This window comes from Mobula birostris, chromosome 3 (assembly GCF_030028105.1).
Source record: "Mobula birostris isolate sMobBir1 chromosome 3, sMobBir1.hap1, whole genome shotgun sequence".
NCBI classification, from domain to species: domain Eukaryota; kingdom Metazoa; phylum Chordata; class Chondrichthyes; order Myliobatiformes; family Myliobatidae; genus Mobula; species Mobula birostris.
In genome coordinates, this window is record NC_092372.1 from 185419901 (window position 1) to 185438375 (window position 18475).

The following is an 18475-nucleotide window of genomic DNA, read 5'->3' on the forward strand; positions in this document are numbered from 1 at the left end:
ATGCAATTTTGGTCACCGACCTGGGAAAGATGTAAATAAGAGTGAAGGAATACAGCAAAAATTTACAAGAATGTTGCTGGACTGGAGGATTTCTAAGGAAAGATTGAATAGGTTAGGACTTTATTTCTTGGAATATAGAAGATGAAGGGATATTTGACGAAGGTATACAAAATAGGCGGGAGGAGAAGATGGCAGCGCACGCAGCTCTCCGGTGAAATGATATCGTATCTGTTAAATAGGGGCCATGGACAATTCTGATTTGATGAAGACAGACGTGAGAAGCAGAGAAACATTTGGAGAAATTTCTGAAATTCCTGGTTCACTGTTGTTGCTACTGTGAGATCGAGAATCTCCGGAGGGAAGGCCCCAAGATCCCCGGCTTTGCCTGCTGCTGGCAACCGAGGCTGAGGTCGGAGTGTTCGGATAGAGATGGTGCTCGGTACTCAGTGTCAGAGGGCTGATCAGAGCTCAAAGTTTTTGGACGACTCAGAGTCAGACTGTGGTTGGGCATGGCAGGAAGAGTTTTCTTCCTTCTCCTGTCTGTGTGAGATATGGGACTTTCGAGAAACTTTGAACTTTTTTACTGTGCCATGGACTGTTCTTCATCAAGTAATGGTATTGTTGCACTGTTGTAACTATATGTTATAATTATGTCGTTTGTTAGTTTTTCAGTCTTGGTCTGTCCTGTGTTTCTGTGATATCACACCGGAGGAATATTGTATCATTTCTTAATGCATGCATTACTAAATGACAATAAAATAGGACTGTGTGCCCTCATAATCTAATCTAAAATTATGAAGGGTATAGATTGGGTTAAATGCAAGCAGGTATTTTTCACTGAGATTAGGTGGACCTACAACTAGAGGTCACAGGATAAAGGTAAAAGGTGAAATATTTAAGTGGAACATGAGGGGAAACTTCACTCAGAGGATGGTGGGAGTGCAGAACGAGCTGCCAATGCAAGGGGTGGATATGATTATGATTTCAATGTTTAAGAGAAGCTTGGATAGGTACATGAATGGGAGGTGTATGGAGGCCTGTGGTCCAGGTGCAGTTCGATGGGACTAGGCAGTTTATATGGTCTGGCATGTACTAGCTGGGCTGAGTGGCCTGTTCCTGTGTTGTAATTTCCTATCACTAGATTCTGGCATGGTACTAGAGGGCTGGAAAATTGTAAATGTTACTCCACTTTTCAAAAAAGGAGGGAAGCAGAAGAAAGGAAATCATAGGTCAGTTAGCCTGACTGCTGTGGCTAGGAAGATGTTGGAGTCGATTGTTACGGATGAGGTCTCAGGCTACTTGGAGGCACATACTAAAATAGACCAAAGTCAGCATGGTTTCGAAAAGGGAAAATCTTGCCTGAAATCTGTTGGATTCCTTTGAGTAAATAACAAGCAGGATAGACTAAGGAGAATTGGTGGATGTTGTGTACTTGGATTTTCAGAAGGCTTTTGACAAGGTGCCACACTTTGAGTCTGCTTAACAAGATAAGAGCCCATGGTATTACAGGAAAGATACAAGTGGGGATAGAAGATTGGCTGACTGGCAGGAGGCAAAAAGTGGGAATAAAGGGAGCCTCTTCTGGTTGACCACCAGTGACTAGTGGTTTTCCACAGGGGTCTGTGTAGGACTGCTTCTTATGTGTAGGTCGGTGGTTTGGATGATGGAATTGATGGCTTTGTTGTCATGTTTGAGGATGATACAAATATAGGTGGAAGGACAGGGAGCATTGAATAAACCAGGAGGCTGCAAAAGGAGTTAAACAGATTAGGAGGATGGGTAAAAAATAGTGGCAGGTGGAATACAATGTAAGCAACTGCATGGTCATGCACTTTAGTCAAAGGAACAAAAGCATAGACTACTTTCTAAGTGCACAGAAAATTCTAAGATCTAAGGTGCAAAGGGACTTGGGCATCCTTATGCAGGATTCCCTTATGCAGTAGTGTGTATGGATTTCAGGTAGTTTATATGGATTTCAGCAAGGCATTTGACGAGGTACCCCATGCAAGTCTTATTGAGAAAGTAAAGAGGCATGGGATCCAAGGGGACATTGCTTTGTGGATCTAGAACTGGCTTGCCCACAGAAGACAAAAAGTGGTTGTAGATGGGTCATATTCTGCATGGAGGTTGGTGACCAGTGATGTGCCTCAGGATTCTAGGACCCCTACTCTTCGTAATTTTTATAAATGGCGTGGATGAGGAAGTGGAGCGGTGGGTTAGTAAATTTGCTGATGACACAAAGATTGGGGGTGTTGTGGATAGTGTGGAGGGCTGTCAGAGGTTACAGCGGGACATTGATAGGATGCAAAACTTCTCAGTGTCAGATGGAGTTCAACCCAGATAATTGTGAGGTGGTTCATTTTGGTAGGTCAAATATGATGGCAGAATATAATATTAATGGTAAGACTCTCGGCATCATGGAGGATCAGAGGGATCTTAGGGTCAGAGTCCATAAGACACTTAAAGTTGCTGCACAGGCTGACTCTGTGGTTAAGAAAGCATATGGTGCATTGGCCTTCATCAATCAAAGGACTGAGTTTAGGAGCTGAGAGGTAATGTTGCAGCTGTATAGGACCCTGGTCAGACCCCACTTGGAGCACTGTGCTCAGTTCTGGTCGCCTCAGTACAGGAAGGCAGGATGTGGAAACCATAGAAAGGGTGCAGAGGAGATTTACAAGGATGTTGCCTGGATTGGGGAGAATGCCTTATGAGAATAGGTTGAGTGAACTTGGCTTTTTTTTCCTTGGAGCGACTGAGGATGAGAGGTGACCTGATAGAGGTGTACAAGATGATGAGAGGCATTGATCGTGTGGATAGTCAGAGGCTTTTTCCCAGGGCTGAAATGGCTAACACGAGAGGGCACCGTTAAGGTGCTTGGAAGAAGGTACAGAGGAGATGTCAAGGTTAAGTTTTTTACGTAGAGAGTGGTGAGTGTGTGGAATGGGCCGCCGGCGATGGTGGTGGAGGTGGATACGATAGGGTCTTTTAAGAGACTCCTGGATAGGTACATGGAGCTTAGAAAAATAGAGGCCTACGGGTAACCCTAGGTAATTTCTAAAGTAAGCACATGTTGGGCACGGCATTGTGGGCCAAAGGACCTGTGTTGTGTTGGTGGTGCTCCAGCCCATTTTTTCTTTCTTCTGTTTCTTTCACCAATCAACTTCCTTGCTCTTTGCTTCAACCCTCCCCCTCCCAGTTCCACTTATCACCTGGTGCTTCTCTCTCCCCTCCCCCCACCTTTCAAGTTTACTCCTCAGCTGTTTTTCTCCAGTCCTGTTGAAGGGTTTCGGCCTGAAACGTTGACTGTACCTTTTTCTGTAGATGCTGCCTGGCTTGATGAGTTCCTCCAGCATTTTGTGTGTGTTGCTCTATTAACCTATTCGTAAAGACTTGCCCTCCACAGTTACCTGTGACAACAAATTCTACAGATTCAGCACTCTATGGCTAAAGAAATTATTCCTTATCTCCTTTCTATTTTGAGGCTGTGTCTTCTGGTCCTAGACTCTCCCACCAAAGGAAACATCCTCTCTACATCCACTTTATTAAGACTTTTCACCCTGCAATAAGTTTTAATTAGGTCACACCTCATTCTTCTGAATTTTAGTGAATACAGGCCCAGAGCCATTAAAGAATCTTCATATGACAAGCAGTTTAATCCTGGAATCATTTCTGTGAATCTCCTTTGAACCCTCTCTAGTGTTAACACATCCTTTTTAAGATAAGGGTCCCAGAACTGCTTGCAATATTCCAAGTGAGGCCTCATCAGTGCTAAGTAGAGCCCCAACATTACATCTTTGCTTTTATATTTAGTCTTCTTGAATGAATGCTAACATCGCATTTGGCTTCCTCACCACAGACTCAACCTGCAAATTAAACAATTAAGCAAGTCTCCCAAGTGTCTGCGCACCTCAGATTTTTGAATTTTCTCTCCATTTAGAAAATAGTCAACCCTTTCATTTCTTCTACCAAAGTGCATGACTATACATTTCCTGGCACTGTAATCCATCTGTTATTTCTTTTCCCATTCTCCTAATCTGTCTGAGTTCTTCCGTAGCCTCTCTACTTCCTCAAAACAACTGTTCCTCAACCTCTCTTTGTATCGTCTGCAAATTTGCAACAAAGCCATCAATTCCATCATCCAAGTCATTAACATGTAACATGAAAAGAAGTGCTGTCAACACAGGCCCGTGTGGAACACCACTAGTCACCAGCAGCCAACCAGAAAAGCCTCCCTCTGTTTCCTCTCTTTGCATTCTGCCAATCAGTAACAGCTTTATCCATGCTAGCATCATTCCTGTAATACCATGGACTGTTAGCTTGTTAAGCAGCCTCTTGTGTGGCACCCTGTAAAAGGCTTCTGAAAATCCAAGTACACAACATCAACAGATTCTCCTTTGTCTGTTCGACTTGTTATACTTTCAAAGAATTGTAATTGATTTGTAGGGCAATATTTTCCCTTGAGGAAACCATGCTGAACATGGCCTATTTTATCATGTGCCTCCAAGTGTCCTGAAACCACATCCTTAACAATCAATTCCAACATCTTCCCAGCCACTGCGGTGAGACTAACTGGCCTATAGTTTTCTTTCTTCTGCCTCTCTCCCTTCTTGAAGAGTGGAGTGATATTTGCAATTTTCCAGTCTTCCAGAACCATTCCAGAATCTAGTGATTCTTGAAAGATCATTACTAATGCCTCCACAATCTCTTCAGCCACCTCTTTCAGAACCCTGGGGTGTACACTATCTGGTCATGATTTATCTACATTCAGATCTTTCAGTTTCTATGCAGTTCTGATCTCGACAGTCAAAACCTTAGAGAGGAGGGTTATCAACCACCTCAGGAGATGGCTGGGGCTGCCACAGAGCCTGAGCAGCATCGCACTCTATGCACACCACAACAAACTGCAACTGCCCTTCAAACCCTTGGAGGAAGAATTCAAGGTAACAAGAGCCAGAGAAGTGCTACAGTATGGGGACTCAAGTGACCCGAAGGTGGCTAGAGCAGGGATCCAAGTAAGTACTGGCAGGAAGTGGAAAGCTGTTCAGGAGGCAGAGGCAAGGATGCGTCACAGGAGGCTGGTGGGAGTGGTCACACGAGGCCGAGCTGGGCTAGGATCCTTTCCAACTCCCCAAATGGACACCAGAGGGAAGGAAAGGTGTCGTCTAGTTCAGGAGGAGGTGAGAGCAGTAGTGGAGGAGATGAGAGCCTGCAAGGCGGTGGGAATAAAGCAACAGGGAGCTTGGACAAGATGGGAGAATGCGGTTGAGAGGAAAGTGACCTGGGCTGATCTTTGGAAAGCCGAACCACACCGCATCCAATTTCTCATCCAGGCAGTGTACGATGTGCTTCCAAGCCCATCAAACCTGCACACATGGGGCAAGGCAGAGTCATCTGCGTGCCCACTGTGCTCCAAGCGAGGAACCCTGGAGCACATCCTCAGCGGCTGTGCAAGGGCACTTGGTGAGGGACGGTACAGGTGGAGGCATGATCAGGTCCTGAAGACCATCGCTGAAGCTGTCAGCGCAGGAGTTGAGTGGACGAAGCAGTCCCAACCCTCCAAGCAGACCATTGCCTTTGTCAGAGCTGGGGAGCAGCCAATACCTGCCAAAAGAACATCTGCAGGCATTCTGACCTCTGCAAGGGACTGGCAGCTGTTGGTGGATCTTGAAGGGCAGCTGAAGTTCCCCAACCATATCGCAGCCACCACCCTGCGACCAGACATTGTCCTAGTGTCTGAGTCTACTAAGCAAGTGGAGCTGCTGGAGCTGACAGTCCCATGGGAAGATAGCTTGGAAGAGGCCTTTGAAAGGAAGCTCTCCAAGTACGCAGGACTGGTCAGCAACTGTCAGCAGGCTGGATGGAGAGTGAGGTGTCTCCCAGTGGAGGTTGGTTGTAGGGGATTCGTAGCCCATTCTTTAGTTAGAGCCTTCAGCATTTTGGGCATCGAGGAAGAGGGGAAGAGGAGAGCCATCCGCAGTACCACCGATGTGGCAGGGAGGGCCTCAAGATGGCTGTGGCTCAAAAGAGGGAAGCCATGGAGTCATAAGCTAGCCATCTGGACACAAGCTGGGTCTGATCAGCCCCGGCTGGGTCACTTGGAGGAGGTTGTATGATGTTGAAAGACCCGAAACACCCGATGATTCCAGGAACATCACTGAAGATGTGTCCAGAAGCATCAATAGATGTCATGTACACAGCAGTTTCCCAGGAACTTTCTCCCTAGTAATGGCAACTTCACACACTGTTGATCCTGGACACTCTGGAACTTTCACCCTACTCGGGTGTCTTTCACAGTGAAGTCTTATGCAAAATGCTTATTCAGTTTTTTTCGCAATTTCCTTGTCCCCCATTACTACTTTTCCAGCATCATTTTCCAGCGGTCCGATATCCACGCTCACCTCTCTTTTACACTTTATGTATCTGAAGAAACTCTTGGTATCCTCCTTAACATAGTTGGTTAGCTTACTTTTGTATTCCATCTTTTTCTTAATGACTTTTTTAGTTGGTTTTTAAAAACTTCCCAGTCCTCTAACTTCCCACTAATATTTGCTTGATGATATGCCCTCACTTTGGCTTTTATATTGGCTTTGACTTCTCTTGTTAGCCACGGTTTTGTCATCTTGCCTTCTTGAATACTTTGTCCTTTTTGGGATGTATATGTTCTGTGTCTTCTGAATTGTTTCCAGGAATTTCAGCCATTACTGCTCTGCTGTCATCCCTGACAACATTCTTTTCCAATAAATTTTAGCCAACTCCTCTCTCATGCCCCTGTAATTTCCTGTACTTCACTGTAATATGGATACACCTGACTTAAGCTTCTCCTTTTCAAATTTCAGGGTGAATTCAATCATATTATGATCACTTGCCCCAAGAGTTATTTTACCTTAAGCTCTCTAATCAATTCTGGTTCATTGCACAACACCCAATCCAGAATAGTTGCTCTCCTAGTGGGCTCAACCACAAGCTGTTCTAAAAAGCCATCTTGTAGGCATTCTACAAATTCCCCCTCCTGGCGTCCAGCACCAACCTGGTTTTCCCAATCTGCCTACATTTTGAAATTCCTACAACTATTGTAACTTTGCCCTTTTGCCATGTATTTTGTATGTCCTGTTGTAATTTGTAGACCATATTCATCCTACTGTTTGGGGGTCTGTATATAACTCCCATCAGGGCCTTTTTTATCTTTGCAATTCCTTAGCTCTACCCATAACAAATCAACACCTTCCAACGATATATCACCTCTTTCTAATGATTTGATTTCATTGTTTACCAACAGAACCACGCCACCCCCTCTGCCTACCTTCCTGTCCTTTCAATACAATGTGTATCTTTTGACATTAAGCTCACCACTATAATCTTCTTTCAGTCGTGATTCAGTGGTGCCTACAACATGCCTATCTGTAACTGTGCTACAAGTTCATCTTTCTACCTTATTTCATATACTGCGTACATTCAAATATAACACGTTCAGTCCTGTATTCACTCTTCTTGATTTTGTCTGCCTTTTACGTTGCAACTCATTCTGTTGACTGCTATTTTGCCTTTTCACTAGCCTCTCCTTGCTAGGTTTGTAAACCAACTCACCTCATCCTCAGCACAATCACTCCAGTTCCCATATCTTCCTGCCAAATTAGTTTCAACCCTCCCGAGCAACTCTAGGAAACCTGCCTGCAAGGATATTGGAGCCCCTTGAGTTTAGGTGTAACCCATCCCTTTTGTAACCTGCCCTTGACCTTGCCTGGTGTGTCAGACCTGGGTGTGTCTGCACCCATGCCACACCCCCCCCACAACCTGACACTCCTTCTGTGCCACCTGTCCCACACCCTTCGCGCTGTGCTCCACCATCACCATTCCCAACGCCCTTTGACCCTGCTTAATTTACAAATTTGCTCTCTGCTCCACATTGCCAAATACAGTACTGTGCAAAAGTCTTAGGCACACTAGCTATATATATGTCCCTAAGTATTTTGCACAGCCCTGTACCTTTGACTCTGCTTCCTGTAAGCACTCCATTCCATACTCCTAGTTAGTTCCTCGATCTTTTCTGATGATGCCACATCAATTCTTCCAATATGGTCTATTATTTTCATAATCCTGGTTTCCCCTGCACTATAGTGGCAACAGTCAGCTGTATTGTTCCATTTCATATTTCTGTTCTGTCCACAATTCTCCCACCCAGATGAAGGATAGGGGTCATAGAAACATAGAAAACATAGAAAACCTACAGCATAATACAGGCCCTTCAGCCACAAAGTTGTGCCGAACATGTCTCTACCTTAGAAATTACTAGGCTTACCCATAGCCCTCTTTTTTTCTAAGCTCCATGTACCAATCCAAACGTCTCTTAAAAGACCCTATTGTATCCGCCTCCACCACTGTTGCTGGCAGCCCATTCCACACACTCACCACACTCTGCGTAAAAGAAAACTTACCCCTGACATCTCCTCTGTACCTACTCCCAAACACCTTAAACCTGTGCCCTCTTGTGGCAGCCATTTCAGCCTTGGGAAAAAGCCTCGACTAGCCACAGGATCAATGTCTCTCATCATCTTATACACCTCTATCAGGTCACCTCTCATCCTCTGTCGCTCCAAGGAGAAAAGGCCGAGTTGTCATCTTGTCCTCCGCTTTCTAAAGTCTTTTCATTTAATGGATTATCCTTTATTATTTCAGACGTGCCTGACTTGATCAACAGACCTTACTCTCACCTTCCCGTTTACAATTTCATCATAGCACACTAATTCACACTTCCATCTCCAAACATTGAGTGGTGCTAGAAAGTTTGTCCATTTTTGCGTAAATATGACCCAGAATGTGATCAGATCTTAAGGTAAATCCTAAAACTAAATAAAGAGAACCAAATTAAATAAATAGCACAAAAATCTTTATACTTGTTCATTTATGTATTGAGAAAAATGATCCAATATTACATGTATTTGTTGGAAAAACCTTTGCTTTCAGTTACTGGTGTGACAACCTTGTACAGCAAGAACTTCAACCAAATGGTTCCAGTAATTGTTGATCAGTCTTGTACATCAGCTTGGAGGAACTTTAGGCCATTCCTCCTTACAAAACTGCTTCAACTCTGAGATGTTGGAGGGCTTCCTTGCATGCATTGCTTGCTTCAGGTCCTTCCACAACATTTCTTTAGGATTAAGGTCAGGATTTTGATTTCAGCCATTCCAAAACACCAATTTTCTTCTTTTTAAACCATTCTGTTGTTGATTTACTCTTGTTTTTCAGATCATTCCCTTGTTGCATTATCCAATTTACTGTATATTAAGCTTCAACGGATAAATTGCTATCCTGACATTCTCCTGTAAACTATCTCGATACAATTTTGAATTAATTGTTCCCTCAACGATTGCAAGCTGTCCAGGCCCTGAGGCAGCAAAGCAGCCCTAAACCGAGATGCTCCTTCCACAATGCTTCACAGTTGGGATGAAGTTTTGGTGTTGGTGTAGAGTGCCCTTTTGCCTCCAAACATAGCAAGTGCATTTCTGCCAAAAAGTTCAACTTTTGTCTCATCTGCCTGCAGAACATTGTCCCAGAAACATTGTTTAGCATCCACGTGGTCTTTTAAAAATTTGAGAAGTGCAGCAATGTTTTATTTTTGGAGAGCGGTGGTTTTCTCCATGGTTTCCTTTCACGAGCACCATTCTTGTTTCGTGAGTTTCTTATAGTGGACACATGAAGCAAGTTCTAGAGATTTCTGCAGATCTTTTGCTGTTATCCTTGGGTTCTTTTTCACCTACTTCACCATTGCATGTTGTGCTCAGTGTGCTCTTTGCAGGATGCCCACTCTTAAGGGAGTAGCAACAGTACTGAGTTTCCTCCATTTGTAGACAATTTCTCTTACTGTGGACTGATGAACACTCAGGTCTTTAGAAATGCTTTTGTAGCCTTTTCCAGCTTGAGGCATGTCTACAATCCTTCTTTCAAGGTCTTCTGAAAGCTGTTTTGATTGAGGCATGGTGCATGTAAACAGATCTTTCTTGAGAAGAGCAGGCTCTGTCAGTAACTTGACTTTGTGTGTTTTTTTTATATAGGGCAGGGTGCCTCTATAATGCACACCTCGAGTCTTATCTCATTGATTGGAACACCTGACTCCAAATAACTTTTATAGAAGGCATTACCCCAGAGGTTCACATACTTTTTCCAACAAATACCTGTAACGTTGGCACAAGGAATTTTGCAGATGCTGGAAATTCAAGCAACACACATAAAAGTTGCTGGTGAATGCAGCAGGCTAGGCAGCATCTCTAGGAAGGGGTGCAGTCGACATTTCAGGCCGAGACCCTTCGTCAGGACTAACTGAAGGAAGAGTGAGTAAGGGATTTGAAAGGGGGAGGGGGAGATCCAAAATGATAGGAGAAGATAGGAGGGGGAGGGATGGAGCCAAGAGCTGGACAGTTGATTGGCTCCATCTCTCCGCCTCCTGTCTTCTCCTAACATTTTGGATCTCCCCCTCCCCCTCCCACTTTCAAATCTCTTACTAGCTCTTCCTTCAGTTAGTCCTGACGAAGGGTCTCGGCCCGAAACGTCGTCTGTACCTCTTCTTAGAGGTGCTGCCGGGCCTGCTGCGTTCACCAGCAACTTTGATGTGTGTTCCTGTAATGTTGGGTCATTTTTCAATAAATCAGTGAATAAGCATAATGTTTTTGTGTTAGTTATTTAATTGGGTTCTCTTTATCTTGTTTTAGGACTTATGTGAAAATCCAATCACATTTAGGTTATATTTATGCAGAAGTAGAGAAAATTCTACAGAGTTGACAAACTTTCTACCACCACTGTAGGCTTCTTTCCTCAGGATCATTTCAACAACTGCATGAGGCAACTCCACCCTTCCAGATGAAACAGTAACTTTTTTTTTCTACATCCAATTTAGAATGTTGCTTTTAATTTTCTGGTCTCTGCTCTACTGTAGATACAAAACACAAATTAGGTTACTGTTTCAGAAAATGAAAATTGAACTAGCACAAGTAACTTTGAGCTTCCAGATGTCTTTCACCTTAATTCTCCATCCTACTCCTCTATTCTCTTTGCCTTTGATTCCCTAGGTTGTTCCATCAAAGGTCTACATGAACTCGAGGAACAGCACCTTTAAAACTCGGTGGTTACACTGTACAGGATTCAGTGACCAGGTGTCATGTCAACTGTTCCTGGAGTCCTGCAAATAAAATGTTTCCATAGTTGATTTATTCTGACTGTGAGGTTAGAAGATAGAAGCTGGGGTTGTTCTTCTTAGAGGAAAGACATTGTAAACAAGTGTTTACATAGATGTACAAAATTATAACAGATTTAGATAAGATAAATCTGAAATCTGTTCCCATCAGTAGATACTTCAAGAACCAGACAGCACAGACTTGGGACAAAAGAATGCAAGAGGAAATTGATGGAAATTCTTTAAATAGTTATTATCTGGAAATTGTTCCCTGTTGATATAATGGAAATAGAATCAATCAGAGTTTTCAAAGAGGAGAGATAATAACCTGCAAGATTTTGGGAAAGAGTGGCAAATAGCATTGACAAGAGTGCGTTCCTGGATTCTAGATAGGCTTTGCATTATCAGGTTCCAGACAGGCTAAATGGCTGCCTTCTATATTGCAATAATTCTACAATCTCTTCATCTTTTACACAAAATCTTGGAGTGTATTATCTTCTGTAGTTCAGCATTCTTCAATTTTGCCTGGATCAGAATGAGTTCCAGCAGGCCCGCTAGTACCTACAGTTGCCTTAACATTACTAGCCTTTAGGAAGTACAAGTTCAATCGTGCAGGTTAGTTTTATGAGCTTTAAATTTTTAGCTCTTTTTAATGTATATAATCTTTCAACAATCTGATAACTGAAGTCTGCCTCTGCAAATGGATCCTCGACTTTGTCATGAGGAGACCACAGTTAGTGCGGATCGGTAAAAACATCTCGCTGACAATCAACACAGGTGCACATCAAGAATGTGTGCTTAGCCCACTGCTCTATTCACTCTACACTCATCACTGTGTGGCTAGGGATAGCTCCAATATCATCTATAAATTTGCTGATGACACTAATGTTGACAGAATCTCAGATGGGAGTGAGGAGGCTAGATAGATCAACTAGTCAAGTGGTGTCACAACAGCAAGCTTGCATTCAAAGTCAGCAAGTCCAAGGAATTGATTGTGGACTTCAAGAAGGGGATATTTGGAGAACACACACTAGTCCTAATTGGGAGGTCAACAATGGAAAGGATGATTAATTTCAAGTTCCTAGACATTGACATCTCAGAGGATCTATCCTGAGTCCAATGTATTGATGCAGTCACAAAGAAGGTATGCTAGCCGCTTTACTTCATTCAGAGTTTGAGGAGAGTTGATATGTCAATAAAGACTCTAGCAAATTTCTACAGGTATACTGTGAAGAGCATTCTGACTAGTTGCATTACCACTTGATATGGAGGCTCCAATATGCAGGATTGAGGGAAGCTGCCGATTAATGCCATTTCCATCGTGGGCCTCCCCATCTTCAATGTCATATTCAAAAGGTGGTAGCAGAAGATGGTAGCATCCATTATTGAGGACCCTCACCATCTGTGACATGCCCTCTTCTCATTACTACCATTGGACAGGAGATACTGGTGCCTGAAGCCCCACATGCAGTGTTTTAGGAGTAACTTCTTACCCTACCATCAGATTTCTGAACAATCCATAAACCCACGAGCATTACCTAGCTAATCATCCTTTGCATTATTTATTTATATTTGTAACCTACATTAATTTTGTCTTGCACTGTATTGTTGCCACAAACAGTATGCCAGTGATAATAAACCTGATACTGATTATGAAACTGGTATGTTGCCAACCTCAGAAGCAACCAGCAAAGGTTAATCACTTAGCGCGATCCCCGAGACCTTTATTGGCAGCTATCCAGTTTGGGCTCCTTTGTGATTCCAAAATCTGGAGTAGAGCCTCTTTTGTTGGATAAGTCTTCACATTAGTTACGTGATTGTGATTTAGAACCTAGAGAACTCCTGAAACATTTTATGAATGTCATTTAATAATGATAATTTATATTCCCAAAAACTAACTTGATGTAGCTAATATCATAAGTCCATTTGAAGTAAAAGGAAACAAGGACTATTAAATGATGTTATTGTGTTGCTGAAACCCCCAGTGTTTGTATTTTCCAGTTGACTGCTCTAGATTTTTGTTTTGTATGGCTATCCACAGGGCAAGGTGTTGATTTATATTTCCTTTAAGTATAGCACTAAATATCTGAAGTAGTCTGTGTCCATGAATGTCTTCTGCATTTCTCTGTCAAAAGCATTTTATATAAGATTTAGAACTTCTTTATTTGAAGCTCTTTATTTTATATTATGCAGAAAGGAGATGAATTATGATTTCAGAGCAGGTAATTATATTAAATGTTAAGTGAAAGTATAAAACCCCATGATTGTTGAAGCATTTTATTGTACTTTTTAGTCTTTTTAAAGAGTTCTCTAGGAAATAGATATTCTTTTAAAAAAACAGCATACTAATACTCAATATCAGAAGCAGAAACATTCCAGAGCAGTTTTGCCATTTTTAAATGATCTGCAAACTATGTTAAATAAAGATAAAACATCAAATTGCTTGACATTTTTAGGTTTGTTACCTAATCTTAATGTTTTAACGTAATTCATTTTCATTTACCAGAAAGAGACAATATCAAGTTGCAGGAGGACAATTGCAAGAACGTAATTTCAGTTTTATAGATTTACTGACTGAACCATGAGAAAGAAAATTACCTAAAACATTGTCAGTAAAAAAAGTTTAAGAAATATCTTGAGGAACTTTTCCAGTACTTTTCTATTGTCAAGTTAATAAATATAAGAAATATTCTGGGAGATGTTTTGCTTAAGTAAATGTTACCAAATTGCAATGCGGTTAATATTGCCACTACTGTTTGCTCTATTCCATGTGTAAAACATGTGCCTATTGAAAATTCAGTAAGGTCATAATTTAAACAGCTGAGGTCTGTTTGTCTCCTTTATAACAGAATAACAAACCATTTCAACCCAATCTGCCTAAAACATGCCACATGTAAATGGGGCCTATCCTTTGACCTGTGTCCTTTTAGCTATGGATCAGTCCACATGCTCTATGAAACCAGGCAGGCTGATTTGAAATGCAGATGCAGTGGGGATGGGGATGTGCCCCTTTTTATTCTTGCTGTATCTGTCAGTGTGAAAAATGGCTGGCTCAAGGGTCATCTATCCATACACACTTAATTATTTTTCTTGGACCCACAGAACTGTCGCAGGCAGTAGTGGACACTGGAGCTGTTCCTCTTCTGGTTCTTTGTATCCAGGAGCCAGAGGTGCCACTGAAAAGGATTGCAGCTTCTGCACTTAGTGATATCGCAAAACAATCACCAGAGCTGGCTCAAACTGTGGTGGATGCAGGGTCTATTGCTCATCTAGCTCAGATGATCCTGAACCCTGATGCCAAACTGAAGGTAAGTGTTTGTATTGCATCATTATACTATTGCTTTTGTGAAAGCAAATGCATTAATCCAATGCATTATGTGCATGGAAGTTTAATTGAATTAAATATTCATTGTTGAAGTAATGTATTCTTTTTGGTACTGAAGTAAGATGGTTTTCTCGTGTGTATAGAATTCTACTTTGATATATCAGGATGATTGCTTACCTGTTCGTACAAGATGTGACAAATATTTTATTAATAATATTTTATCAGTTTACGTTGTGTTTCCAGTTTTTCAATGCTACATTTATTATTTTTTTGTTAAAAACTTAGGATTGAAGTAGCCTGATGTCTAATAACGTATATTTAATTGTTTTATACCAACAATACTGCTCACAAATTTGAACTTGCGGTATTTTTCTGTGTTCTATAGCGTCAGGTGTTTTCAGCTCTTGGTCAGATTTCAAAGCATTCTGTAGATTTGGCAGAAATGGTTGTGGAAGCCGAAATTTTTCCATCTGTTCTAACATGTCTAAAGGACCCAGATGAATTTGTGAAAAAAAATGTTGCAACACTAATGCGGGAAATTGCCAAACACACTCCTGAGGTAAATGTATTTGATATTAAGACTGCAGAGAAGCAGATGAAAGTGTGTAGTGAACATTGCAAAGTTAGAACGTTATGATAAACTTTGAACTATTTTAAGTAATATTTGTTTTGAGCTGTTAAAATACAAACATTTGTATATATAATAAAGCTGTTGATAACATTTTATCTATGACAATCTGCTTTTGAAGAAAACATTCTTTCAGCTTTGTTCCTTATTTATGTAGTAGTTCAACTCGTGAGATTGTGTATGGGGAGCAGACATCAAGTTTGATGACTGGAAAAGTAAATTGGTATTTTCTGGGTAGCTAAGTCTATCGAATACAGGAAACTCAGCATTGAATTCAGGAGCAACGAGTGATGGGAGCTTAATGCTGAGGAGACTGGGAAACATGCTATTTAGAATCTGAAGTTGGCCCTGTGATGTCAGGTGGAGTGAAAATGCTGGGTACAGAATTAGCTGGGTGTGAAATTGCAGAGGCTGCAAGCAGTTGCAAACATATCTCCTTTTACAACTTATGGAAAAGAAAAAGACTTGCATGGCCCTTTTCACATATCGTTTAGGTGCCCTATCTGCTGTACATATGAAGTACTTATGTAATTGTTGTTGCAATAACTGAATTACAACAGTTAATTTATGTCCAGCAACATTCCTCCAATGCCAATATGATAATAATCTATCTCCTTTTCAATATTTAGTAATATTGAAGAGGAGATAAATATTGGCGAGGATCTGGGCAATAGTTTCAAAAGGTTCCATTGAAAGACTGCATCTCTGACAGTGTAACTCTGTCAGTATTGCACTGGGACATTATGCTACTCTTAATTCTTTGGCAGGGGAATTGATGTTGAAACCTCTGATTTGGATGCAAATAGTAACACTAATAAGTAATTTAACATTTCCTAAGTTGTTGATTATTATATGCACTGCCCAACATCCATTCAACCATGCATGTTAAAAATGAGGGCAACACATATGAGAAGATATTACTTTTCTTCAACTGCTAAACTTTGGACTATGCTACTGGGTCAGTGCGACTACGTGAGAGTAAACGTTCGGCATGGACTAGAAGGGCCAATATGGCTTGTTTCCGTGCAAGCTTATACTGCAGCTTACATGCTTATCTGGCGTGAATCTTCCTATGCTATAAATAAAGGGCTAATTTCACCATCTTTATTATTGGATGGCAGTATCTGAAAAGTTTTGTCATTAAACAAATATACCAACAGAAACTTTATGATAATGTAAAATGAGTGGATTAAATTTTTAATTTTATGATATATGATCAATGTGTATGCAGAAGATGTTATATACTGAAAATTGCAATATTGATTTAATTTTATTGTATTAAATAACGTTTTCTCTCATATTTTAGTACTCCGATATACTTGTATAACCCCAGATAGCTGATCTCACATCCTGGGATTCCATTGCTGTAAATGTTTAATTAATTCAATGCAAACTAGGAATTTCCTAAGGGAAGAGTTAGAAAGGTACATTGATCATGATTGTAAATGGGATTTTACAATGATTATGAGGCTTGGATAGGAGAAGACTCAGTGATGTTATTATCTATTTGTTGATCAGCAGTTTTTATTTCAGCTGGCTGTATCTACATTTGCATTTTAAATATGTACAATTATATCACAGAAAATGTATAAAATAGCAAGTCCAGTTTTTTAATGGTACCTATAGGAGGGATCAATTTCAGGAAAATATGCAATTAATCAAAATAAAATATACCATTTAGGACAATAGATAAATGCATATAATCAAACCTTCATCATTCTTTTGGTGTTTCAATTTAAATCTCACAGATTTTATCCCCATTATTTTACTCTAAACATACTTCTCAAGATATAGTCGAGTCTCTCAATTTAAATAAAACCTAAAGCAAATAATTATGGATCATAATTGTCAAAATCAAGCAAAAGCAGGAGCATTTTAATGATTAAGACTGATTTTAACTGTTACCTATTATTTACTGAAAGGATATTGGTAGCATAATTTTGTTGCAGATTTCTTAATGTTAGATATAACTCAAATAATCTGATATTTCCCCATAGAAATATTAATGTTAGTCAGTAATCTCAGATGTAATTACATAAATCTTGTAATAAACTTGATTTTTTTCAGAATATAGAATATAATTACATACCTTCCTAGTATTAATATAAACAATCCGGGTTTGTCGGATAATTTATTTAGCTGTTAGCAATATTTCTTCTGCTCAGCTATCAACCAGGAGAGACAAGGAAACACACTTCACAGAACAGAACAGCTGTAATGTTCATATTTTTAGGAAGTCAAATGGTTTAACAGACACAGAATAATATATTGTGAATCATATTAATTTATGAGTGTAGTTTTTGTTTAAATTGTTATTTTGCTATCTTATTTGATAGAATCTGACTAACTAGCTTGTTTTTTTTCTCTCTCCTCCTCTAGCTGTCTCAGCTTATTGTTAATACAGGAGGTGTGGCTGCTGTCATTGATTATATCGGTGATTCTAAAAGTAATGTCAGGCTGCCTGGTATTATGATGCTTGGCTATGTGGCTGCTCACTCAGAGAACCTGGCAATGGCAGTGATTGTCTCCAAGGTTAGAGCCTGGTTCATTATCTGTGTATTACCATTACAATGAGGCCCTAGAAAAAGGACTATAAATTAATCTAGCTGCAAAGCATACTAGAAAGCAGTGCTGTATTGATTTGTTGGTTAGTATTCCCAGAAGAATTGAGGTTGCAGATGTAAATTTTCTGTTGCTCATTATTTCACTTCTCTCTGTTTCAGTAAGAATGAGTTTGTTACTTTCACTTAAATGCAGGAAGTGTGGAAGTAAATCTTGATTATGATTTTTAATTTAAATACTATAATTACAGTAATTTGTACTCATAATAAAATTTAATACAGTCATCTTCAGGGCTTTTGCTATGCAGTGATGTGATACTCAATTAGCTCCCCCCCCCCGCAACCCACCTTAACCACCCCACCTAACCAACCAGGATTAATACCTCATATGACCATATGACTACAAATGCAGTACCTATTACCAGATTAAGATGCAAAAACAATATAAATGTTTGCTCATTCAATAGAATACCTTTTCAATTAAAGGGGGATTTTATCTTCCTACTTTCTCTACCCTGCATCCTCTCCTTTGTTATTGTGTTGTCTCTAACTATCTTCTTTAAGTAGACCAACCAAAATCAAAAATCTTTAGAGGATGCAAACAGATCTAATCTAATCTGATATAATTTTAATAAATCTAAATATTAAATACTAAAATATTTTTAATGTTTTAATTTCTAGGGTTTGTTTTGAGTTTAGAAATTATCATACTAACATAAATATTACATTTTCCACCTTTGACACACTGAACCAGTAACTAATTCTATTACAATGCTGAAATTAACTCTGCTAATTAG

At 40.3% G+C, this 18475-nt stretch overlaps 1 protein-coding gene across 3 annotated transcripts in view; it reads left to right on the forward strand.

Moving 5' to 3' along the window:
• The window catches only part of spag6 (sperm associated antigen 6), a 131353-nt gene that overhangs the window by 83927 nt on the left and 28951 nt on the right, over positions 1-18475 (forward strand). For all 3 annotated transcript variants that reach the window (XM_072252048.1, XM_072252047.1, XM_072252049.1), the window contains exons 5-7: positions 14267-14472; positions 14875-15048; positions 17497-17649. In XM_072252048.1, coding sequence (XP_072108149.1) covers positions 14267-14472; positions 14875-15048; positions 17497-17649 — 533 coding nt within the window. The remainder of the gene's footprint in view (positions 1-14266; positions 14473-14874; positions 15049-17496; positions 17650-18475) is intronic.